The sequence below is a fragment of the Bombina bombina genome, chromosome 9 (assembly GCF_027579735.1).
Source record: "Bombina bombina isolate aBomBom1 chromosome 9, aBomBom1.pri, whole genome shotgun sequence".
Lineage (NCBI taxonomy): Eukaryota > Metazoa > Chordata > Amphibia > Anura > Bombinatoridae > Bombina > Bombina bombina.
In genome coordinates this window covers 139,875,664-139,902,446 of record NC_069507.1, presented here as the reverse complement: position 1 = coordinate 139,902,446, position 26,783 = coordinate 139,875,664, and the positions used below count along the sequence as shown (strand labels likewise).

The 26,783-nt window shown below is 39.0% G+C and overlaps 1 protein-coding gene across 1 annotated transcript in view; it reads right to left on the bottom strand.

Moving 5' to 3' along the window:
- The window catches only part of BTAF1 (B-TFIID TATA-box binding protein associated factor 1), a gene marked incomplete in the record, with an annotated part of 442,652 nt that overhangs the window by 107,985 nt on the left and 307,884 nt on the right, over positions 1-26,783 (bottom strand). The window contains 1 exon segment of the mRNA XM_053692938.1: positions 1,638-2,064. Within this exon segment, the coding sequence (XP_053548913.1) occupies positions 1,638-2,064 (427 nt within the window).

Below are 26,783 nucleotides of genomic sequence, written 5' to 3'. Positions count from 1 at the left end.
ACGACCGATAACAGAGAACCTATGAAATAGACCCCCGTTAGGGAAATCATTGTATTCAAATAAGTGATACTCCCTTCATGTCCCTCTGACATTCGCTGTACTCAGAGGAATCGGGCTTCAACAATGCTGAGAAGCGCATATCAACGTAGAAATCTTAGCACAAACTTACTTCACCACCTCCATAGGAGGCAAAGTTTGTAAAACTGAATTGTGGGTGTGGTGAGGGGTGTATTTATAGGCATTTTGAGGTTTGGGAAACTTTGCCCCTCCTGGTAGGATTGTATATCCCATATGTCACTAGCTCATGGACTCTTGCCAATTACATGAAAAACTATTTATGCTTACCTGATAAATTAATTTCTTTCATGGTGGGGAGAGTCTATGATCCATTACTCCTAGGAATTACTCTTCCTTACCACTAGTAGGAGACAAAGATTCCCAAACCCCAAGAGACAACTCCCTGAAGGACATTCCTACCAAAGACTGTCTCAGAAGAAGCAAAAATATCAAAATGGTAGAATTTAGTAAAAGTATGCAAAGACCAAATCAAGTAGCTGCCTTGCAAATTTGGTCAACTGAAGCCTTAGCTTGAAAGCTCAAGAAGTGAAGTGGCGACTGACCTAGTAGAATGAGCAATAATCCGTTGCGGTGGAGGCTGACCTGCCTCCAAGTAAGCCTCGTGAATCAAGAGGCAAAAGTAAAAGCAGCATTTTTGTCCTTGTCTAGTTCTTTTTTAGAAGTCTGTCTAAAGTCCTCTAACAACATCCAAATTATGCAAAGATCCCTCTATTCTGTTTATTTGAAGTGAGGGCTGTTGTATAATAAATAAAGCCTTGGCAGGATTGCAGGAAGTAGCCACTCCGACAGTCCCTCCCGCACTGGAAAGGCTCAGCAGTACTGTGTGTGCAGAGCAGCCCTCCTCCACAGCTAACAAAAGTAGATGTTAAAGCCATGGCTCCCAAAATAGCTTAACCGTATTGCACAGAAATACGTTGCAGCGATCTTTGTTAGCCATAGCATGGGGGTTAAAAGGCAAACAGTGCAGCCACTATGATCAGATATGCAACTGTGAGGGCACGCAGAGGTGAGGAGGAACTGACTTGGAGTTATTTGTAAAGGAATTTCATAGCGCGCAAAGAGGAACGCTTCAGCTCAATGCTCTGCACCTGTAATGTTAGGGCCTGATCTTTCGGCATTTTCTGTGATGACATCGTAGATCGCAGTATGTTCTGCCTTGGAGCCTATGAGATGAAAAAGGAGCCCCATATACGTCCCTCCGACAAGCACTGAAGGGAAATCGGGCCTCAATATAGACTAAGAGCCCCTCTCACTGAAGAATCAAACGCACATCTTCATTCTTTAACCACCTCCAGCAAAGGCAAAGTAAAGATTGAGGTACATGTGAGGTGGGAGGGGTTTTATAAAATACTTGGGGTTTAGGAACCTATGCCACCTCCTAGGGGTAAGGAAGAGTAATTCCCAGGAGTAACGGATTGTGGGCACCACCTGTATGAAAGAAAGACTTATTTTTAAACAAAACATGCAAGTCAGGGAGCAGTCAGTTCACAAGGGCAAAACATGAATGAGAAGGCAAATATTAAAACATTGTTTAACACAGAATATAATGAAAATGTTACCTTTTGATGAGTCCCCATTGATCAGTGCAGGAGTTGGACATGACACAGGTGGTGTTATATTAGGATCAATGCACAAGGAGCTACAGAGATTTTTAATTATTTTTGGATTGGGGCAAGGAGTCCTCAAGATGCATTGACGGAGTAATTTTGCTATGGACAGACCTACATAATTTTGCACCATTATATTTTCTTCTTTTTTCACAGCCTCCATCAAGGGTTTAATGATAGGATTAAGCTTTTCTGGAAGTTGCAGGAGATTCACAATGGCACAAGCAGCAAATGTGTGGACTCTTAACTGAAGGACCTGCCATTCCTGGTTGGTTTCCATAATTGTCATTTGTACTTGCTGCCTCTTTCCATCCAGCTGCTGGAAAAGTTTAGGATTGCCAATGAGAGGTGATGTAACTTCATTGAAGATTGCAGTAACCTTGGGAATAGAAAAAAATGAAACCTATTGTGTACAAAACAGTATAATTTAGATAACTAAAAAATGAAAAAAAAAAAAAAATGTATTTTTCAAAATTATTTATTAAACCAATATTAAACAATCTCTACAACAAAAAAACTAAATGTATGCTTACCTGATAAATTTCTCTCTTTTTGGGCATGGAGAGTCCACGATTTCCTTACAATTACTAGTGGGAATTCAGGAGGCGGCAAAGAGCACACCAGCAGAGCTGTTAAGTGTCACTTTCTTACCCACAATCCCCAGTCATTTGGACAAGGAAAATGAAAAAAGAAGATAACACAAGAATATAGGAGGTGCCTGAGGTTAAATATTATATATATATATATATATATATATATATATATATATATATATATATATATATATATATATAAATAAAACGTCTTAAAATTAATAACGGGAGAGTTGTGGACTCTCCATACCCGGAAATAAATACATTTATCAGGTAAGCATAAATTTTGTTTTCTTTCCTATGGCATGGAGAGTCCACAATTTAATTCCAATTACTAGTGGGAACCAATACCCAAGCTAGAGGACACAGAATGAAAGGGAGGGAGAACAAGACAGGCGCACCTAAACAGAAGGCACCACCGCTTGAAGAACTTCTCTCCCAACGGAAGCCTCAGCAGAGGCACAAGTATCAAATTTGTAGAATTTAGCAAAAGTATGCAATGGACCAAGTGGCCTCATTGCAGACCTGCTCCACAGATGCTTCATTTTTTATAGCCCAGGAAGAAGACACAGCCATAGTGAAATGAGAGGAAATTCTCTCAACAGGCTGTTGTCCAGATGTCTCATTTGCTAATCGGAAACGCTTCTCAACCAAACAGAAAGAGCAGAAGAAGTGGCCTTCTGACCCTTACCAGCGAAAAAAAAAATGAACAGAGCAGTAGACTGCCGAAAATCTTTAGATGCTTGTAGATAAAAAATTTTTTAGAGCACATACAACATCCAGGATTTGCAACAGACATTCCTTCTGAGAAGGATTCGGACCAAAAGAAGGAACAACAATTTCTTTTTTTTTTTTTGATATAATGTTTTTTTATTGTTATTAAAGGTCAAAAAAAAGAATATACAGAAATAAGAAAGAAAAGGCAAAGACAAAAAATTACATAATCAATGATACACTTATGTCATTTGGAACCAGAAAACATGGAACAGAGATACAGATAAGATATACATGAAAATAAAATCATAACCTTTTCAGATATTAAATATTTCACTTTTCTTCCTTTATCACATTAGTCATTAACACGGGATTTACCCTAGCTTCATTATTATAAACCTTAAAAAACAAAGAAAAAAAACAAAAACAAAAAAACAGGTCTTTACTGTGATATATAATAAGTTCGGGTAGTCCAGTGTAAATTTTAAATAATTTCAACCTTTAAATTATTGAGAAAGGTGGAGCCACCTGCAAATTAAATATCAAAATCCTGACCGGCTTCAAGGAAAAGTTTTTAGCTTTTAAATTTCTCTAGGGGGGGCAGAGGAGGGGGGAAGAAAAAGAAAAAAAAAAAAAAAAAAAAAAAAAAAAAAAAAAACCCCAAAAGGGGGAAGGAAAAGGGGGAAAAAAAGGGGAAAAAAGAGGTTTGCGTCTTAACTTATATTCTCTAATGGTGATAATAACTGGTTCTGTAAATTAGTGTTTTTGTAGTGTTTAACAAAATCTAACCATTTTGAATTAAATCTATTATGCTGCTGTTCAGAGTTAGTTGCGTTATCAAATTGTTCTATTGTATATTGTCTTTGTAATAAAAATGTTAAATTATTTATAGTCGGTGACTTTTTTTGGTGCCAGTTTTTAAGGATGAGATATCTTCCACCCAGAATTACCGTATTACAGAAAGCTCTGTTTACCAGTCTGTCTGATGTGTCTAGTAGGAAAATTATGTGTTGTAGTTCTAATATGTGATTTGTAGCTGTCACCTTATTTAACCAAAATTGTACCCGTTTCCAAAACTGATTAATTTTTGGGCAACTCCAAAACATATGGGTTAAGTCAGCATCGGCTAAAGAGCAACGTGGGCATACCCTTAAACCTTGTGTCGACCATTTATTTATTTTAGCAGGCGTAAAGTATATTCTGTGTAAGAGTTTTATATGCATTTCTCGCCAGCTTGCCGCGAGTGTGGCCTCGTCCAAGAGAATTATACTTTGTTTTACTTGTTCCCTTTTTAGATCTACAATCGTTGTTTGCCATTTTGAACAGATCTGTACAATGTTTAGTTCCCCTGTCTTAGTAATAATCATATTATACCAGTATTTAATAGAACGTTTGCCTGCCTTAAATAATGCTAGCCCCATTTTCATTCCTGAGTGGGTCCATGGAAATTTATTATCTTCCATAGCTTTAAAGAACCAATGTCTCACTTGAAGGTATGCAAAAAAATCCACATTCTGTACATTATAAGACTCTTTAAGAGTCTCAAATGGTAATATACTCTGTAGATTGGGTTCTCTAAGTTGTGTTAAATAAATAAGTCCTGCTGTGGCCCATTTCCTAAATACTTGACTGCTAATACCAGGTGGAAAGCGTGGGTCACCTCTAATAGGAAGTAGATCTGAAAAATGAGGGTCACTATCTACTCTGCGTCGTATGTCTTGCCATGCAATTATAATATGATATAATGATTGTTTATTTTTAATACTTTTTGGAATTACTTTTTTAGGACAGTGCAGAAGCGCATTTAATGAAAGAGGGTATACTAAATTTTGTTCTGCTTCTGTAAATGCAATATAGTTCCCGCCCGTAATCCAGTCCATTGCAATTTTTGCAAGACTTACACTATTGTAAATAGCAAAATTGGGTAGTGCCAATCCACCATATTGCCTTAGTTGTGACAGTTTATATAATGATATTCGATTCGCACCCCTCCCCCATATAAATCGTCTCATTAGTTGGTCTAACTTGCTAAGATATTTTTTTGGTATGATTAGAGGGATATTTTGCATTAAATATAATATTTTAGGTAAGACGATCATCTTAACTACATTGATTCTTGCGGTAATTGAGAGTGGAAGATTATCCCATTTCATCATCTCAAATCTGATTTTTGCAAATAGGGGTGGGTAATTTAAACTAAACCATTCTTCTGGATTGGCACTGATCTGGATTCCTAAATATGTGATGTATTGCGGGGCTACTTTAAAAGGGGGTGTGTATTGATTTTGGTGATGCTTACTCAACCAGAGTAGTTCTGATTTGGATATGTTAATTGTGTAACCTGAGAAAGAACCAAAATTTTTTATAATTTCCAAAATTTTGGGAATTTCGATCTGTGCATCCTTTAAAAGTAAAATCAAGTCATCTGCGTAAAGTAGAAGTTTAACAGGGATTTTGCCTATCTTAATCCCCCCTAAATTATCCCTTAAGGTAACTGCAAGGGGTTCAATTGCTAAATTAAATAAAAGCGGTGAAATTGGACATCCCTGTCGTGTTCCAGATAGAATAGGGAAGGATGTAGTGTTTGAGCCATTAACCATCAAAATAGAAGTTGCATTGGAATATAAGGCACGAATACATTCAAGGAACTGATCTTTGAACCCAAAGTTCTTCATAGAGCAGAACAAATGGTCCCAGATAATGGAGTCAAATGCTTTATGGGCGTCAACTGCAAGAATGGCGGAGTTTTGTTCACTTTTATTTTTAACATCTGCTAAGAAGTCTATTAATAGAAAAATTTTGCGTATGTTTGCTGACAAGTTTCTCTTAGACATAAAGCCAACCTGATCTTGGTGTATTAACGGGCTCATAATTAACTTCAGTCTATCTGCCAAAATTGCAGTAAATAGTTTGTAATCGGAGTTTAATAGTGAAATTGGACGATAGGAGTCTATTGATTCAGGATCTTTCCCTTTTTTTAGGAGTAATATTATTTTTGAAACTGCAAAGTTAGGAGATGGAGTCTTATAGTTAATTAAATAGTCATTAAATAGTTCCGTAAGTACACCTATTACTTCATTTTTGAGAATTTTATAAAATTCTGCTGGTAGAAGGTCAGGTCCGGCGGCTTTGTCCAACTTCAAATTATTTATTGCGTTTAGGACTTCCAATTCTTTAATTGGTGCATTGAGTTTCTCTAAATCTTCCGCCGAGAGCTTAGGTAATTTAATTTTTTCCCAAAAATCTTGTTTATTTTTTACATTAATATCCGCTACTGAGTATAGGTCCCTAAAGTATTTATAAAATTCTGCTTTGATTGTGTCAAGGTTCAATATTTTTTTGCCATCAATATTTAGTGACTTAATGTGATGCATCGGTTTCCTATCTTTTACAGATCTTGCTAACAATTTCCCTATTTTATTTCCAAATCTGTAAAATCTACTTTTGTTCTTCAGTTCTTGGATAGCAAATTTTTGTGATAGAAAAACTTCCCATTCTTGCTTAGCCTTCATGTAACTTTGCCAATTAGTCTGTGTATGAGATGCAATATATGCGTTATATTTGTTTTTTAGATAGTTAGAAATTTCAGTCTCTCTTAAATATAGCTTTTTTTTAAACCTAATAGTGAATTTTTTAATTTCTCCTCTGGCTACTGCCTTAGCAGTTTCCCAGAAGATCTCTTTCTTGTGTATATAGTCTTTGTTCTGTTGAACATATTCGTGCCATATAGCAATGAGTCGGTTTCTAAATTCTAAATTGTTTGCTAAATAACGTGGGAAGCCGTAACTCTTAACTGGATCATATCTGTCTGTTTCCCACCGTGTCTCTAATGATATCGGGGCATGGTCTGAAATGGTGAAGTTATCTATTTGTGCTTTTATATCTGAGTTAATAATTTTGTCTGACCCCAGAAAAAAGTCTATCCGTGAAAATGTCCGGTACTTTTTTGATTCACACGTAAAATCTCTACAATTAGGATATAGCAATCTCCAGATGTCTTTGATGTTTAGTGCGCTAGCAAATACTTTAAGAATCCTGGAGGATTTTTTTGTGATCTGTTTAGTTTTATTTCCAGTTGCCTGTGATCTATCAATATTGTTAAAAACCATATTGAAGTCTCCTGCAACTATAAGATTCGTATTTATAGAATCATGTAATTTTAATTTTAATTTTTCCCAAAATTTTATATCTGGCACATTTGGGCCATAGACATTACATAACGTGAACATACGTGAATTTATAATAATTTTTAGAATAATAAATCGTTCCCCTGGGTCTATCTCTTGCCCTATAATTCGATATTCTAAGTTTTTGCTGATTAAAACTGCGACCCCCCTTTTACGTGTTGCACATGGGGTATAGACAACCTCACTAACCCAGTTAACTTTAAGTTTATTATGTTCTATTTCAGTCAGATGTGTTTCTTGTAGGAGTGCAATATCCACTCTTTTATTTCTAAGATATGTCAGGATCCTCTTTCTTTTGATTGGGTTAGTGACCCCTCCCACATTCCACGAAATTAGTTTTAGTGTTGCCATTTATACTTTATTTTAAGATAACAAACCAGAAGAAGAAGAAGAAAAAAAAAAAAAAAAAAAAAAAAAAAAGGGGTTCAAAAAAAATTGTAACCTCCTTGCCCCTCCCTCTAACCCGAACCTTTATCTTTAATAGAACATAAGTGTTTAAAATATTTAAAGAAAAATGTACTGTCCTTGTTTTCGACCATTCTTTCATTTTTATACAAATCTTAACCTTAGTTATCTCGTTTATTATATGAAGGTAAAATAAAGTTATCCAACTTGCCATACCATTAACTGTCCATACACCAATAAACCAAAAGCACAAAAAAGAAAAAGAAAGGAGAGAAGAAGAGGAGCATTTTCCTTATTTTTTAATAATTACCTAGGTTGGAACTTATTCAAAAATGCCTTGGCCTCTGCAATTGTTTCTAGTGTAGTTGTCTCATTATCCATATAAATCTTAATTTTAGCGGGATAAATTAAGTGTGCGGCTAAGCCCATGTTTATCATGTTTGTACAGAATGGAGCCATACTTTTGCGTTTTGTTGCTGTCTGGACTGAGTAATCTTGGAAGATTAAAATTCTGTTATTGTCAATCTCTAGATTTTTCATTTTTCTGAATGCTCTAAGTATTAGTACTTTGTCCTGAAAATTCAGGTATTTAATTAGGATAGCTCGTTTCTGAATAGTATTTTCTGATGTGTTTCTAATAAAGCCTACACGGTGTGCTCTTTCAACCATAAAATTATGCAGTTTGGTATCAATCTCTAGACTTTGTGGCAGAGTCACTGAGGCAAAGTATATTAGATCCTGAAAGTTGGTGGTTTCTGGAAGGCCTACAATTTTTAAGTTGTTCCTACGTGATCTATTTTCTAAATCTTCTATTTTGTCAGTAATTTCTGAAATTTTTATATCGTGTTGTTGTATAGAGAGGTTTTGTTTGGTCACAGAGTCTTCAGTATCTGAAATTCTTGATTCAATTTCTGTAAGTCTAGATGTAAAGTTTTTCATTTCTACTGAGAGTGTAAATAGTTCTGTTTTGATATAGTCAAGTTGAGGTGATAGAGATAGTGCTACCTGTTTAGAAATTTCTTCTATATCATCTTTAGAAATATTTACAGTGGTCATTTCAGGTCTAATATCGCTAATACTTTCAATGCTATGTCTGGGCTTTCTATCCTTGGGTTTTGCTGGCATTGCGTGTGATTTAGGTGCAAAATATTTGTCCATGTGTCAAAAAAGAAAAAAAAAAAACTAGAGTGTTTACAGAAATAAGAAATGGGATATGTAAGAGTGAGAGAGTGTGTAAAGTGACATGCCTGTATTTAATAGTGACCTAGGAAGAAAAAGGGAAAAGAGAAAAGAAGAAAAAAGGGTATAGTAAAAATATGTAGAAAAAGTGTATAAGTGTTTCTAGTATAGGTAATTATATTGTGTGTTAGGGAGTGTTCCCCTGTATGGGTTTGTGAATGTGCAATGGTCAACAATTGTCATCTACTTCAGTGAAATTTGTAACTCAACTGCTCCTCTCTCCTACCTCTACTATACCCTAACTTCAGAAAAAATACTTTTTCAAATAAATCAGTAGGCCTAACACTCTAATATTCTAGTAAACCAATTGATATATACTATATATTCATCAGAGCAGAACAAAGGAAAATAAACATTTTTCATCATTTGGTATGTACTGTCAATTTCTTGATTGATGTTGTGATTCGATACCACTTTAGGAAGAAAATACAATTTAGTACAAAGGACGCCTTATCTGCATGAAAATATAAAGATAAGGGGAATCACACTGCAGAGCCAAAGTTCAGAAACTCTGCAAGCAGACAAAAAAGCAAGTAGAAACAAAACTTTCCAAGATAACTTAATCTCAACCGAATGCATAGGCTCAAACGGAGCCCAATGCAAAAAACTTTAAGAACAAGGTTAAGGCTTCAGGGAGGAGCAACAGATTTAAAAACAGGCCAGATTCTGACCAGGGCCTGAGCAAAAGATTGAACATCTGGTAGATCTGCCAGACAAAAGAACAGACTGCAGAAATCTGACCCTTCAGAGGACTGACTGACAAACCTTTCTCCAGACCCTCCTGAAGAAAGGACAGAATATGAGGAACCCTCACCTGACTCCAAGAGAAACCCTTCAATTCGCACAAATACAGGTATGTACGCCATACCTTATGGTAGATTTCAAAAGTAACAGTCTTACCAGCCTGAAGCATAGTATCAACGACCTCAGAAAAATCACGCCTAGCCAAGACTAGGAATTCAATCTTTAAGCAGTCAGTTTCAGACAATCTAGATTTCGGCATAGGAAGGGACCCTGAAGTAGAAGCTCCTACCTCAGAGGCAACCTCCAAGGAGCAAGAAATTACATCTTCACCAGATCCGTTAACCAGATCCTGTGAGGCCAGGCCGGAACTATTAGAATCACAAACGCCCTCACCTGCTTAATTCAAGCAATGACTCGAGGAAGGAAAACAAATAGGGGAAACAGGAACGCCAGACTGAAATTCAAAGGCACCGCTAGAGCGTCTATCATAGCGGCCTGTGGAATCTCTTCAAATCGAACCCTACTTTGGAAGCTTGGCGTTTAGACGTGACGCCATCAGATCCAACTCTGGACCCCACCACTTGATGTGAGTCACCTCCTTCATGTAAGCCACTGAGGAGATATTGTCGGATTGAAATCTGATAAACTGGACTAAAGCTAGTTGATGCCAGGCTATCAGGGCATTGTAAATTGCACTCAACTCCAAGATGTTTATGGGAAGAAGAGACTCCTCTTGAGTCTAAAGACCCTGAGCCTTTAAAGAACCCCAAAATGCTCCCCAGCCTGAAAGGCTGGCGTCCATGGTCACAATCATAAGGATCGTTTTAGGAAGCATATATCCTGAGACAGATGATCCTGCAAAATCCACCAAGATAGAGAGGGGATCCAGAACTATCCTCTGTGATAGGTCAGAGTGGACTCCATTCCATTGTTTGAGCATACATGACTGTAGGGGTCTCAGATGGAACCGAGCAAACAGAATGCTGTCCATGGAAGCAACAATAGACTAATTACTTCCATACACTGAGCCACAGATGGACGGGTTGAGGACTGAAGTGACAGGCAGGAAGTCAGAAGCTTGGTTTTTCTCACCTTCCGTCAGAAAAATCTTCATAGACAGAGAATCTATAATCGTTCCTCAGAAATACACCCTAGTGTCTGGCACCAGGGAACTCTTCTCCAGATTCGCTTTCCACCCATGTGAACGTAGAATAGACAACATCTTTGTATGAGATTTTGCTAGCTGAAAAGATGGCGCTTAAACCAAGATGTCGTCCAGATAAGGCACCACCGCTATTCCCTGAGGTCTGACCACCGCCTTTGTAAAGATTTGAGGAGCCGTGGCAAGGTCAAAGGGAAGAGCAACAAACTGAAAATGTTTGTCCAGAAAGAACAACCGTAGGAATTGGTGACGTACCCTGAGAAAGGAACATGAAGATATGCATTCTTCAGAACCATGGTAGTCATGAACTGACCTTCCTGAACCAAGGGTAGAATGGAACGAATAGTTTCCACCTTGAAGGACGGAACCTTGAGGAATTTGTTGAGACACTTGAGGTCCAGTATGGGTAGGAAAGTTCCCTCTTTCTTGGGGACCACAAAAAAGTTTGAATAGATTCCTTGACCCTGGTTCCTCTACGGGACCTGGAACAATCACTCCCAGGGAGGAAAGGTCCTTTACGCATTTGAAGAAGGTCTCTCCCTTTACCTGGTTTGCAGATAACCTAGACAGGATAATTCTGACTTGAATCCTATTCTGTACCCCTGGGATACTATGTCCACAGCCCAAGGATCTGGGACATCGCGTATCCAAGCATACCGAAAAGAAAGAAGCATGCCACCCACTAGATCCAAGATTGGATCGGGGGCGGACCCTTCATGCCGATTTAAGAATCGGCGGATGGCTTCTTGGCTCGATTCCCCCTATTCCAAGGCTGACTGGACCTCCATGAGGTCCTGGATTGCGCCGACTTGGAGGAGAAGGAGGAGAAAGGCTACTGTCCTTTGAAGATACGAAAGGAACGAAAAATAGAATTCTGGCAACCCTTAGATCTATTCTTCTTGTCCTGATGGTAGGAAAGAGCCCTTTCCACCCATAATTTCAGAAACAATCTCAACCACACAAGGACCAAATTAAAGTCTTTAAGGTAAAGACAGAAGATTGAATTTGCATGTTACATATGCAGACCAAGATTTGAAACACAGAGCTCTGCGAACTAGAACAGCAAGGCTAGAAATATTGTCTTCCAGTCTAATCATTTGCATCACAGATAAAATAATTAGCCGGCTTTAGAGCTTTGATCCTATCTTGGCTCTCCTTTATAGCAGTCTCTTCTGAAATCAGATCAGACAAGGTATCACACCAATAAGATGCTGCAGCCACAACGTAGCAATACTCGCAACAGGTTGACATTGTAACCCCAGATGAATGTACATCTTGGTATCATATAAAGAAGCGCTATCCTCAATAGGGATAGGAGTTCTCCTGGCTAGAGCAGAGATAGCTCCCCTCTACCTTTGGCACAATACGCCACTAGTCACAAACAGAGTCAGCAACAGGGGACGGGGAAAAAAGGAATCGCTGGCTTTTCACATTCCTGAGCTATCCTCTACAGAAGAGGGATGACTAAAATAGTCTCTTCTGTTAAGCTTGTTAGATTTTTTTTTAAGATTCACAGCCGCAGAAGCATTAGAATCCTCCAAGGTAGCTAAGACCTTCATCAAAAGCAAAAGATGTACACCAGCTTAAATCTGCTACGGCTGCAGAAAATTTAAGAGGATATTTGTGGAGCAATATACACCCCCAGGAATCTGTTTAGAGGAACCGCAGGGCACTGCATGTGAAAACTGTTAACGCATGGGATGTTTGAGGAGAAAGTTAAGGCATGGTATGGACAAAATTATCCTGAGAGATATGGCTCAGAAGGGTTATCCTATTTTGTAGACACAAATAATTTAATTAAGAGGAACAAAGTTGCACAGAAGGAATTACTTGTACCTCCAAGCAATAAAGACATATCAACATTAGAAACCAAAATTTTAATTAAAGGTTGCCACAGAATTATCCTTATGTAAATAATTATCCACACACACAAAAAAAAAAAAAATAGCCTTAAAGAAAAAAAGACAAATTTGACTAGATTCTGTATATTTTATATGTAACATGCAACAGGTTGTTATGAAATATCTAAAAAGCCCCTGCACATCTCAAACCTCAGCCTGACTGAAGAGACTTACCACCCCTGAGACTAAGCCGCTCCACCGTAACAGAACAAATCTTGACTAAATTACAAGAAAAGCAAGAATCCTCTTATCTCATATGTAAAAATAATTTCACACAGAAATCACCAGTGTTTCTGATTTGGAGAGAGACACACATTGCAGCTGAACTGAGAAAAGCTGATAAAAAGGACTGTATTATTTCCTTTAAACCTGGCACCGGGAGAAAGAAAAAAGAGAAAGAGAAGAGAGAGAAAAAGAGAGAGAGACTAAACCCAATATTTTTCTTTCATGATTCGGCATATGTTTGATTCAAAACCCTAAATGGTACCATACCGATTTACAGAACGTTAAAATAGGACAACCAATTGTAACCAAGCCACTACTTAATTGCACCCATCTTTGTAAAAATACAGTTCCCTTATCTATATATCCCACATCACGGTTTACTGGGAGCTGAGTGAATAACCAAGCACATTAAAAGGAAGGAGAAAGAAACCTCTACCATACTAAGGAAGCAGGAAAGCAGTGTTTTCATACCACACTAAAGAGGCAGAGAAGCAACAATTCCAGATTGCTGAGGGACAACTACACTTACTAAAGACGCTTTTCACTTACCTCATAGGATTGAGGTAACATCTAGTAAGTGGGCATTTATTTACTACATAAGGATTAGACAAGAAAACTATCATTTGTTTATCCTACATAATCTACTTGAACATTGGGACTAATTACACCTGTGAATTTTGTGAACTTTGTGAACTCTATGATGTCATATTAAGTGAATTACTAGTACCTTAACTGTGAAGCAAGGACAAAAATATCTTTAGGTCCACTATTTGACCTGATTGGTACACCCTCATCCAGACGCTGCTGGTACAAATACTTGTACTAGATATATTATATTATATAGAATTTTGTAAAAAATTCTTTAAGCCTTTCAGCACACCTACTACTCTAATACCATTATTAATATACTGGTTATTACTCTTATGAACAGTGCCTTAATACCACTCTTCCTACAAATTGTTTTCTCCGCTTATTGAAATAGGACAGTGCAGGGTGGGGACCCTGCAAGTGCCCTCATTTCAGGTATAAGGGCAGCCAGTTTATTCATCCACATAACAATTTATATACCTCTCGGGGGGGACACCTAGCGCTGAATTACCCTTTGCTCTCTTTTCACACATGTATGTATATATATATATACATATATATATACATATACATATATATCACAAAGGCTCTTTCTGTTTCAACGGAGTGGTAGCAATAATGCTAACATTTCTCCAGTACTTTGGCAAGTTTTTCTCTAAAATTCCATGTAGTGAAGGGGTTAATATCCATCTCTCTTGGCATACATTTTTGAAGGAGCAGAAATGAACTTCTGGGAGCTAGCTGAACACAGTAAGCCAATGACATATCTGAGCAGGCACTAACCAGCAGCTATCTCCTAGTAATGCATTTCTCCTCCTAAACCTACCTAGGTATGCTTTTCAACAAAGAATACAAAGAGAACATAGCATATTAGATAACAAAAGTAAATTGTAAAGTTGTTTAAAATTGCATGCTCTATCTAAATCATGCAAAAACAAAAAACTGTTCATTATTAGAAACTAAAAAAGGGGGGATGCACACAAAAAAACAATTTATGTAAGAACTTACCTGATAAATTAATTTCTTTCATGCAATTGGCAAGAGTCCATGAGCTAGTGATGTATGCGATATACAATCCTACCAGGAGGGGGCAAAGTTTCCCAAACCTCAAAATGCCTATAAATACACCCCTTACCACACCCACAACTCAGTTTAACGAATAGCCAAGTAGTGATGTGATAACAAAAGGAGTAAAAAAGCATACAAAAAGAGGAAACGGAAAAATAATTGGTGCTTTTATACAAAAAAAAACAAAACAGAATTTATGCTTGCCTGATAAATTACTTTCTCTTACAGGTGTATTCAGTCCACGGATTCATCCTTACTTGTGGGATATTCTCAATCCCTACAGGAAGTGGCAAAGCGAGCACACAGCAAAGCTGTCCATATAGCTCCCCTCAGGCTCCGCCCCCCCAGTCATTCGACCGACGGTTAGGAGAAAAAGGAGAACCATAGGGTGCAGTGGTGACTGTAGTTATTGTAAATTAAATTTGAACCTGACTTAAATATCAGGGCGGGCCGTGGACTGAATACACCTGTAAGAGAAAGTAATTTATCAGGTAAGCATAAATTCTGTTTTCTCTTACTTGGTGTATTCAGTCCACGGATTCATCCTTACTTGTGGGATACCAATACCAAAGCAATAGGATACGGATGAAGGGAGGGAACAAGTCAGGTAACCTAAATGGAAGGCACCACTGCTTGCAAAACCTTTCTCCCAAAAATAGCCTCCGAAGAAGCAAAAGTATCAAATTTATAAAATTTGGCGAATGTATGCAGTGAAGACCAAGTCGCTGCCTTACAAATCTGTTCAACAGAAGCCTCATTCGTGAAAGCCCATGTGGAAGCCACATCTCTGGTGGAATGAGCTGTAATTCGTTCAGGAGGCTGCTTACCAGCAGTCTCATAAGCCAATCGGATGATGCTTTTCAGCCAGAATGAAAGAAGTAGCAGTTGCTTTCTGACCTCTCCTCTTACCAGAATACACAACAAACAAGGATGATGTTTGTCTGAAATCTTTAGTTGCTTTTAAATAGAACTTTAAAGCACGAACCACATCAAGATTGTGCAACAGTCGTTCCGTCTTAGAAACTGGATTAGGGCACAGAGAAGGAACAATGATTACCTGGTTAATATTCTTATTAGAAACCACCTTTGGAAGGAAACCAGGTTTAGTACGCAAAACAACCTTATCTGCATGGAACACCAGATAGGGTGAATCACACTGCAAAGCAGACAATTCTGAAACTCTTCGAGCAGAAGAAATAGCTACTAAAAACAAAACTTTCCAAGATAATAACTTGATATCTATGGAATGCAAAGGTTCAAACGGAACCCCTTGAAGAACTGAAAGAACTAAATTTAGACTCCATGGAGGAGCCACAGGTCTGTAGACAGGCTTGATTCTAACTAGGGCCTGTGCAAATGCCTGAACATCTGGTACAGCTGCCAGACGCTTGTGTAACAGAATAGACAGAGCAGATATCTGTCCCTTTAAGGAACTAGCTGACAGACCTTTCTCCAAACCTTCTTGGAGAAAGGACAATATCCTTGGAATCCTAACCTTACTCCACGAGTAACCCTTTAATTCACACCAAAGATATTTCCGCCATATCTTATGGTAAATTTTCCTGGTGACAGGCTTTCTGGCCTGTATCAGAGTATCTATAACTGAATCAGAGAAACCCTCTTAGCTAGGATTAAGCGTTCAATCTCCAAGCAGTCAGTTGCAGAGAAACTAGATTTGGATGCTTGAAAGGACCTTGGATTAGAAGATCCTGCCTCGATGGCAGTTTCCATGGTGGGACCGATGACATGTCCACTAGGTCTGCATACCAAGTCCTGCGTGGCCACGCAGGCGTTATCAGAATTACTGAAGCCTTCTCCTGTTTGATTCTGGCTATTAGCCGAGGGAGAAGAGGAAACGGTGGAAAGACATAAGCTAGACTGAATGACCAAGGCGCTATTAATGCATCTATCAATGCCGCCTTGGGATCTCTGGAACTGGATCCGTAAAGGGGAAGTTTGGTGTTCTGACGGGACGGGGACGCCATCAGATCCAACTCTGGAATGCCCCAAAACTGGGTCAGCTGAGCAAAAACCTCCGGGTGGAGTTCCCACTCCCCCGGATGGAAAGTCTGACGACTTAGAAAATCCGCCTCCCAGTTGTCTACCCCTGGGATGTGAATTGCAGATAGATGGCAGGAGTGATCCTCCGCCCATTTGATAATCTTGGATACTTCCTTCATCGCTAGAGAACTCTTTGTTCCTCCCTGATGATTGATGTACGCCACAGTCGTGATGTTGTCCGACTGAAATCTGATGAATTTGGCCTCTGCTAGTTGAGGCCACGCCTGGAGCGTATTGAATATCGCTCTCAGCTCCAAAATGTTTATCGGGAGAAGAGATTCTTCCCGAGACCATAGTCCCCGAGCCTTCAGGGAGTTCCAGACCGCACCCCAGCCTACCAGACTGGCATCGGTCGTGACAATGATCCACTCCGGTCTGCGGAAACTCATTCCCTGAGACAGGTGATCTTGAGACAACCACCAGAGAAGAGAGTCTCTGGTTTTTTTGATCCATTTGAATTTGAGGAGACAAATCTGCGTAATCTCCATTCCACTGTTTGAGCATGCACAGCTGCAGTGGTCTGAGATGGATTCGGGCGAAAGGGACTACGTCCATTGCCGCAACCATTAAACCAATTACTTCCATGCACTGAGCCACGGAAGGCCGAGGAATGGAATGAAGAACTCGGCAAGTATTCAGCAGTTTTGACTTCCTGACATCTGTCAGAAAGATTTTAATTTCTACCGAGTCTATTAGTGTTCCCAGAAAGGGAACCCTTGTGAGCAGGGACAGAGAACTCTTTTCTACGTTCACCTTCCACCCGTGAGACCTTAGAAAGGCCAGAAGGATGTCCGTATGAGCCTTGGCTCTGTGAAAAGGACGACGCCTGTATTAATATGTCGTCTAGGTAAGGTGCTACTGCAATGCCCCGCGGTCTTAGAACCGCTAGAAGGGACCCTAGCACCTTTGTGAAAATTCTGGGAGCGGTGGCCAACCCGAAAGGAAGGGCCACAAACTGGTAATGTTTGTCCAGAAAGTCGAACCTTAGGAACCGATGGTGATCTTTGTGGATTGGAATATGTAGGTACGCATCCTTTAGATCCACGGTAGTCATATATTGACCTTCCTGGATCATCGGCAAGATTGTACGAATGGTTTCCATCTTGAAAGACGGAACTCTGAGGAATTTGTTTCGAATTTTTAGATCCAGGATTGGCCTGAAAGTTCCTTCCTTTTTGGGAACTACGAACAGGTTTGAGTAAAAGCCCAGTCCTTGTTCTGCAATTGGAACTGGGTGTATCACTCCCATTTTTAGTACATCTTCTACACAGAGTAAGAACGCCTGTTTCTTTGTTTGGTCTGAAGACAAACGAGAAATGTGGAACCTTCCCCTTGGGGGAGAATCCTTGAATTCTAGAAGGTACCCCTGAGCAACTATTTCTAATGCCCAGGGATCCGGAACGTCTCTTGCCCAAGCCTGAGCAAAGAGAGAAAGTCTGCCCCCTACCAGATTCGATCCCGGATCGGGGGCTACCCCCTTCATGCTGTCTTGGCAGCAGGAGCAGGCTTCTTGGCCTGTTTACCCTTATTCCAGCCCTGCAAGGGTTTCCAGGTTGCTTTGGGCTGGGAAGCGTTATCTTGCTTTGTGGCAGCAGAGGTTGCAGCAGGTCCGCTCCTGAAGTTGCGAAAGGAGCGAAAATTAGCCTTGTTTTTGGCCTTAAACGGCCTATCTTGTGGAAGGGCATGGCCCTTGCCCCCAGTGATATCTGAAATAATTTCTTTCAGCTCTGGGCCGAATAAGGTTTTCCCCTTGAAGGGAATATTTAACAGTTTTGTTTTGGACGACACATCCGCCGACCACGATTTGAGCCAAAGCGCTCTTCGCGCCGTGATGGCAAAACCTGAGTTTTTCGCCGCTAGTTTAGCTAATTGGAGTGCGGCATCAGTGATAAAAGAATTAGCCAGCTTTAAAGCATGAATTCTATCCATGACCTCATCGTATGAAGTCTCCCTCTGGAGCGACTCCTCCAGGGCCTCGAACCAAAAAGCCGCTGCAGTAGTTACCGGAATAATGCAAGCAATTGGTTGAAGCAGAAAACCTTGCTGAACAAAAATTTTCTTCAGCAATCCTTCCATTTTTTTATCCATAGGATCTTTGAAAGCACAACTGTCCTCTATTGGTATAGCTGTACGCTTAGCCAGTGTTGAAACAGCCCCCTCTACCTTAGGGACCGTCTGCCACGCGTCCCGCCTAGGGTCGTTTATGGGGAACATTTTCTTAAAGATAGGTGGGGGAACAAAGGGTACACCTGGACTCTTCCACTCCTTAGTCACAATATCCGCCACCCTCTTTGGGATCGGAAATGCCTCAGTGTATAAAGGGACCTCTAAAAATCTGTCCATTTTACACAATTTTTCAGGGACCATCCAGCTTAAATTTTTAACGCTAAGGAATCTGACTCTGCCTGCTGAGAAACTTTTCCTGTGTCAGAAATTTCTCCCTCAGACAGACCTTCCCTCACTGCTACCTCTGAGTTTTGTGAGGTTACTACAGATAAATTATCCAAAGCTTCAGATTGCTCATACTCTGTATTTAAAACTGAGCTATCGTGCTTTCTTGGAAAAACTGGCAGTTTGGATAAAAATGCTGCTGCTAATTGTTGTAAAGTAATAGGGGCCAATGCGCTAGAGGTACTAGGCATCGCTTGCGCGGGCGTAACTGGTGTAGACACGTGGGGGGAGGAAGAAGGACTATCCTCATTACCCTCCGTTAAGGAATCATCTTGGGCAGCATTTTTAATTGGTAAGAGTCCATGAGCTAGTGACGTATGGGATAGAAATAGCCAAGATGTGGAAGACCACAGAAGAGTCACTAGAGAGGGAGGGATAAATTAACAGCTATTTCCACTGAGAAATTAAATCCACACAATAATTAAGTTTTTCTTGAAAAAAACTTTAATCAAAAGCAGTAGAATCAAACTGAAACAGCTACCTGAAGAACTTTTCTACCAAAGACTGCTTCAGAAGAAGCAAAATACATTGAAGTGGTAAAAAACATAAAAGTATGCAAAGAGCAGCAAAATACTGCTTTGCAAATTTGATCATCCGAAGCTTCATTCTGAAAAAGCCCAAGAAATGGAGACTGAACTTAGCAGAATGAGCTGTAAATCTCTAAGGCGGAACCTGCCCTGCCTCCAAATAAGCCTTGAAAAGCAAAAGCTTTAACGAGGATGCCAAAGAAATGGCAGAGGCTTTCTAACCTTTTCTGAAACCAGAAAAACAACAAATATACTAGAAGTCTTCTGAAATCCTAATAACCTTGATATAGAATTACAAAGCTCTTACCACATCCAAAGGATGTTAAGAACTCTTAAAAAATTAGGATTAGAATACAAAGAAGTGACAACAATGTCTACTAATGTTGCTCAAATTCACAACCTTAGGAAAATAAAAAGAAGTCCACAAAACAACTTATCTAGATGGGAGAAAAAAAAAAAAAAAAAAAAAATCAGAAAAGGAGACACAGAAGAGAGCTGATAAATCAAACTTTTCTAGCAGAAAAAATAGACAAAAGAAACAACACTTTCCAAGAAAGTAGATAATCTTTAAAGAAAATATAGGCTCAAAAGAAAGAGCCTGCAAAATCCTTGAACCAAATTAAGACTCCAAAAAGGAGAATTAATACATTAACAGGCTTGATACAAACAAAAAGCCTGAACAAAAACATAATTTATGTAAGAACTTACCTGATAAATTCATTTCTTTCATATTAGCAAGAGTCCATGAGCTAGTGACGTATGGGATATACATTCCTACCAGGAGGGGCAAAGTTTCCCAAACCTTAAAATGCCTATAAATACACCCCTCACCACACCCACAATTCAGTTTAACGAATAGCCAAGAAGTGGGGTGATAAGAAAAAAGTGCGAAAGCATATAAAATAAGGAATTGGAATAATTGTGCTTTATACAAAAAAATCATAACCACCACAAAAAAAGGGCGGGCCTCATGGACTCTTGCTAATATGAAAGAAATGAATTTATCAGGTAAGTTCTTACATAAATTATGTTTTCTTTCATGTAATTAGCAAGAGTCCATGAGCTAGTGACGTATGGGATAATGACTACCCAAGATGTGGATCTTTCCACACAAGAGTCACTAGAGAGGGAGGGATAAAATAAAGACAGCCAATTCCTGCTGAAAATAATCCACACCCAAAATAAAGTTTAATGAAAAACATAAGCAGAAGATTCAAACTGAAACCGCTGCCTGAAGTACTTTTCTACCAAAAACTGCTTCAGAAGAAGAAAATACAACAAAATGGTAGAATTTGGTAAAAGTATGCAAAGAGGACCAAGTTGCCGCTTTGCAAATCTGATCAACCGAAGCTTCATTCCTAAACGCCCAGGAAGTAGAAACTGACCTAGTAGAATGAGCTGTAATCCTATGAGGCGGAGTCTTACCCGACTCAACATAGGCAAGATGAATTAAAGATTTCAACCAAGATGCCAAAGAAATGGCAGAAGTTTTCTGGCCTTTCTAAAACCGGAAAAGATAACAAATAAACTAGAAGTCTTTCGGAAAGACTTAGTAGCTTCAACATAATATTTCAAAGCTCTAATAACATCCAAAGAATGCAACGATTTCTCCTTAGAATTCTTAGGATTAAGACATAATGAAGGAACCACAATGTCTCTACTAATGTTGTTGGAATTCACAACTTAGGTAAAAATTCAAAAGAAGTTCGCAACACCGCCTTATCCTGATGAAAAATCAGAAAAGGAGACTCACAAGAAAGAGCAGATAATTCAGAAACTCTTCTGGCAGAAGAGATGGCCAAAAGGAACAAAACTTTCCAAGAAAGTAATTTAATATCCAATGAATGCATAGGTTCAAATGGAGGAGCTTGAAGAGCCCCCAGAACCAAATTCAAACTCCAAGGAGGAGAAATTGACTTAATGACAGGCTTTATACGAACCAAAGCTTGTACAAAACAATGAATATCAGGAAGAATATCAATCTTTCTGTGAAAAAGAACAGAAAGAGCAGAGATTTGACCTTTCAAGGAACTTGCGGACAAACCCTTATCTAAACCATCCTGAAGAAACTGTAATATTCTCGGTATTCTAAAAGAATGCCAAGAAAAATGATGAGAAAGACACCAAGAAATATAAGTCTTCCAGACTCTATAATATATCTCTCTGGATACAGATTTACGAGCCTGTAACATAGTATTAATCACAGAGTCAGAGAAACCTCTTTGACCAAGAATCAAGCGTTCAATCTCCATACCTTTAAATTTAAGGATTTCAGATCCTGATGGAAAAAAGGACCTTGAGACAAAAGGTCTGGTCTTAACGGAAGAGTCCACGGTTGACAAGAGGCCATGCGGACAAGATCCGCATACCAAAACCTGTGAGGCCATGCCGGAGCTACCAGCAGAACAAACGAGCATTCCTTCAGAATCTTGGAGATTACTCTTGGAAGAAGAACTAGAGGCGGAAAGATATAGGCAGGATGATACTTCCAAGGAAGTGATAATGCATCCACTGCCTCCGCCTGAGGATCCCGGGATCTGGACAGATACCTGGGAAGTTTCTTGTTTAGATGAGAAGCCATCAGATCTATTTCTGGAAGTTCCCACATTTGAACAATCTGAAGAAATACCTCTGGGTGAAGAGACCATTCGCCCGGATGCAACGTTTGGCGACTGAGATAATCCGCTTTCCAATTGTCCATACCTGGGATATGAACCGCAGAGATTAGACAGGAGCTGGATTCCGCCCAAACCAAAATTCGAGATACTTCTTTCATAGCCAGAGGACTGTGAGTCCCTCCTTGATGATTGATGTATGCCACAGTTGTGACATTGTCTATCTGAAAACAAATGAACAACTCTCTCTTCAGAAGAGGCCAAGACTGAAGAGCTCTGAAAATTGCACGGAGTTCCAAAATATTGATCGGAAATCTCACCTCCTGAGATTCCCAAACCCCTTGTGCCGTCAGATACCCCCACACAGCTCCCCAACCTGTAAGACTTGCATCTGTTGAGATTATAGTCCAGGTCGGAAGAACAAAGAAGCCCCCTGAACTAAACGATGGTGATCTGTCCACCATGTCAGAGAGTGTTGTAAAATCGGTTTAAAGATATTAATTGAGATATCTTTGACTAATCCCTGCACCATTGGTTCAGCATACAGAGCTGAAGAGGTCGCATGTGAAAACGAGCAAAGGAGATTGCATCTGATGCGGCAGTCCTAAGACCCAACATTTCCGTGCATAAGGCTACCAAAGGGAATGATTGTGACTGAAGGTTTTGACAAGCTGATATCAATGTTAAACTTCTCTTGTCTGACAAGGACAGAGTCATAGACACTGAATTTATCTAGAAACCTAAAAAGGTTACCCTTGTCTGAGGAATCAATGAACTGAATGATAAATTGATCCTCCAACCATGAACTTGAAGAAACAACACAAGTCGATTCGTATGAGATTCTTCGAAAATGAGAAGACTGAGCAAGTACCAAGATATCGTCCAAATAAGGAAATACCAAAACCCTATTCTCTGATTACAGAAAGAAGGGCACCGAGAACCTTTGAAAAAAATTCTTGGAACTGAGGCTAGGCCAAACGGTAGAGCCACAAAACTGGTAATGCTTGTCTAAAAAGAGAATCTCAGACACTAAAAGTGATCTGGATGAATCGGAATATGCAGATACACATCCTGTAAATCTATTGTAGACATATAATGCCCTTGCTAAACAAAAGGCAGGATAGTCCTACAGTAACCATCTTGAATGTTGGTATCCTAACATAACGATTCAATAATGATAGATCCGGAACTGGTCTGAAGGAATTGACCTTCTTTGGTACAATGAAGAGATAAAATAAAACCCCAGCCCCTGTTCCAGAACTGGAACTGGCATAAATACTCCAGCCAACTCTAGATCTGAAACACATTTCAGAAATGCTGAGCCTTTGCTGTGTTAACTGGGACACGGGAAAGAAAAGAATCTCTTAGCAGGAGGCCTTAACTTGAAGCCAATTCTGTACCTTTCTGAAACAATGTTTCTGAAACCAGAGATTAAGAACGGAATTGATCCAAATTTCTTTGAAGAAAACGTAATCTGCCCCATACCAGCTGAGCTGGAATAAGGGCCGCACCTTCATAGGTACTTAGGAGCTGGCTATAGGTTTCTATAAGGCTTGGATATATTCCAAACTGGAAATAGTTTCCAAACTGATACCGCTCCTGAGGATGAAGGATCAGGCTTTTGTTCCTTGTGAGGAAAGGAACGAAAAATGATTATTTACCCTGGAAAGAAAGGGAAAGCAAAGTTGACTTAGAAGACATGTCAGCATTCCAAGTTTAATCCATAAAGCTTTTCTAGCTAAAATAGCTAGAGACATATACCTGACATCAACTCTAATGATATCAAAAGATGGTATCACCAATAAAATTATTAGCATGTTATAGAATAATAATAATGCTATAAAATTATGATCTGTTACTTGTTGCACTAAAGCTTCTAACCAAAACGTTGAAGCTGCAGCAACATCCACTAAAAATATAGCAGGTCTAAGAAGATTACCTGAACATAAGTAAGCTTTTCTTAGAAAGGATTCAATTTTCCTATCTAAAGGATCCTTAAATGAAGTACTATCTGCCGTAGGAATAGTAGTACATTAGCAGGAGTAGAGACAGCCCCATAACCTTAGGGATTTTTGTCCCAAAAAACTCTAATCTGTCAGATGGCACAGGATATAATTTGCTTAAACGTCTAGAAGGAGTAAATAAATTACCCAAATTATTCCATTCCCTGGAAATTACTTCAGAAATAGCATCAGGGAGATAAAACACTTCTGGAATAACTACAGGAGATTTAAAAACCTTATTTAAACGTTTACATTTAGTATCAAGAGGACCAGAATCCTCTATTTCTAATGCAAATAACACTTCTTTAAGTAAAGAACGAAAAAATTCCATCTTGAACAAATACAAAGATTTATCAGCATCAACCTCTGAGACAGAAACCTCTGAACCAGAAGAACCATTATCAGTATCAGAATGATGATGTTCATTTAAAAATTCATCAGAAAAAAGAGAAGTTTTAAAAGACTTTTATGTATACTAGAAGGAGAAATAACAGACATAGCCTTCTTAATGGATTTAAAAAATAAAATCTCTTATGTTATCAGGAACACTCTGAAAATTAGATGTTGACGGAACAGCAACAGGTAATGTAACAGTACTAAAGGACATTTTATCTGCATTAATAAGTTTGACATGACATGCAATACAAATAACAGCTGGAGAAACAGATACCAAAAGTTTATAGCAGATACACTTAGCTTGGTAGCTCCAGCACTGTGCAGTGATTTTCCTGAAGTATCTTCTGACTCAGTTGCAACGTGGAACATCTTGCAATATGTAAAAGAAAAAAACAACATAAAAAGCAAAATTGATCAAATTCCTTAAATGACAGTTTCAGGAATGGGAAAAAATGCCAAAGAACAAGCTTCTAGCAACCAGAAGCAATAAAAAATGAGACTTAAATAATGTGGAGACAAAAGTGACGCCCATATTTTTTCGCGCCAAATAAGACGCCCACATTATTTGGCGCCTAAATGCTTTTTGGCGCCAAAAATGACGCCACATCCGGAACGCCGACATTTTTGGCGCAAAATAACGTCAAAGAATGACGCAACTTCCGGCGACACGTATGACGCCGGAAACGGAAATAGAATTTTTGCGCCAAAAAAGTCTGCGCCAAGAATGACGCAATAAAAAGAAGCATTTTCAGCCCCCGCGAGCCTAACAGCCCACAGGGAAAAAGTCAAATTTTAAGGTAAAAAATGTTAAATTAAAATGCATTATCCCAAATATGAAACTGACTGTCTGAAAAATAAGGAAAGTTGAACATTCTGAGTCAAGGCAAATAAATGTTTGAATACATATATTTAGAACTTTATAAACAAAGTGCCCAACCATAGCTAGGAGTGTCACAGAAAATAAGACTTACTTACCCCAGGACACTCATCTACATATAGCAGATAGCCAAACCAGTACTGAAACGAGAATCAGCAGAGGTAATGGTATATATAAGAGTATATCGTCGATCTGAAAAGGGAGGTAAGAGATGAATCTCTACGACCGATAACAGAGAACCTATGAAATAGACCCCTTAGAAGGAGATCACTGCATTCAAATAGGCAATACTCTCCTCACATCCCTCTGACATTCACTGCACGCTGAGAGGAAAACCGGGCTCCAACTTGCTGCGGAGCGCATATCAACGTAGAATCTAGCACAAACTTACTTCACCACCTCCATCGGAGGCAAAGTTTGTAAAACTGAATTGTGGGTGTGGTTAGGGGTGTATTTATAGGCATTTTAAGGTTTGGGAAACTTTGCCCCTCCTGGTAGGAATGTATATCCCATACGTCACTAGCTCATGGACTCTTGCTAATTACATGAAAGAAACAGTGAATATCAGGAAGTTTAAACAATCTTTCTAGGAAATAAAAAAGAAGGAACAGATTCTTGTCCCTTCAAAAAATTTGCAGCCAAACCATCCTGAAGTAACTGAAAAATCCTAAGAATTCTAAAAGAATGCCAAGAGAATTTATGAGAACACAATAAAATATAGGTTTTTCAAACCTGATAATACATGTTCCTTGAAACAGACTTATAAGCCTGCAACATAGTGATAAAAACCGAGTCAGAGAAACCTCTATGACTAAACACTATTCAATTTCCATATCTTCAAATGAGTAATTTGAGATCCTGATAGTAAAAAGGCCCCTGAAACAAGAGGACTGGCCAAAGAAAAATCGGCCAAGGATGGCAACTGGACATCCGGACAAGTTCCACATACCAAAACTGTGAGGCCATGCTGATGCTATCAGAAACACATGAGACTGCTCCAATATGATCTTGAAGATCACCCTTGGAAGAAAAAAACCAGAGGCGGAAATATGTAGCAAGGTTGCAAAACCAAGACACTGCTAATACATCCACCATTTACGTCTGAGGATCCCTGGACCTGAAAAGGTACCTGGGAAATTAAGAAAATACATCTAAATAGGGACACCACTCTTCCCGGATATAAAGACTGACGGCTGAGATAACCTCTCTCTCAAATTACTAAACCTGAGATATAAATCATAGAAATTAGACAGGAGATGAATTCCACCTAAGAACGTATTCAAGATACTTCTTAATTGCTAAGGAACTGCAAGTCCCTATTTGATTATTGACATATGCCACA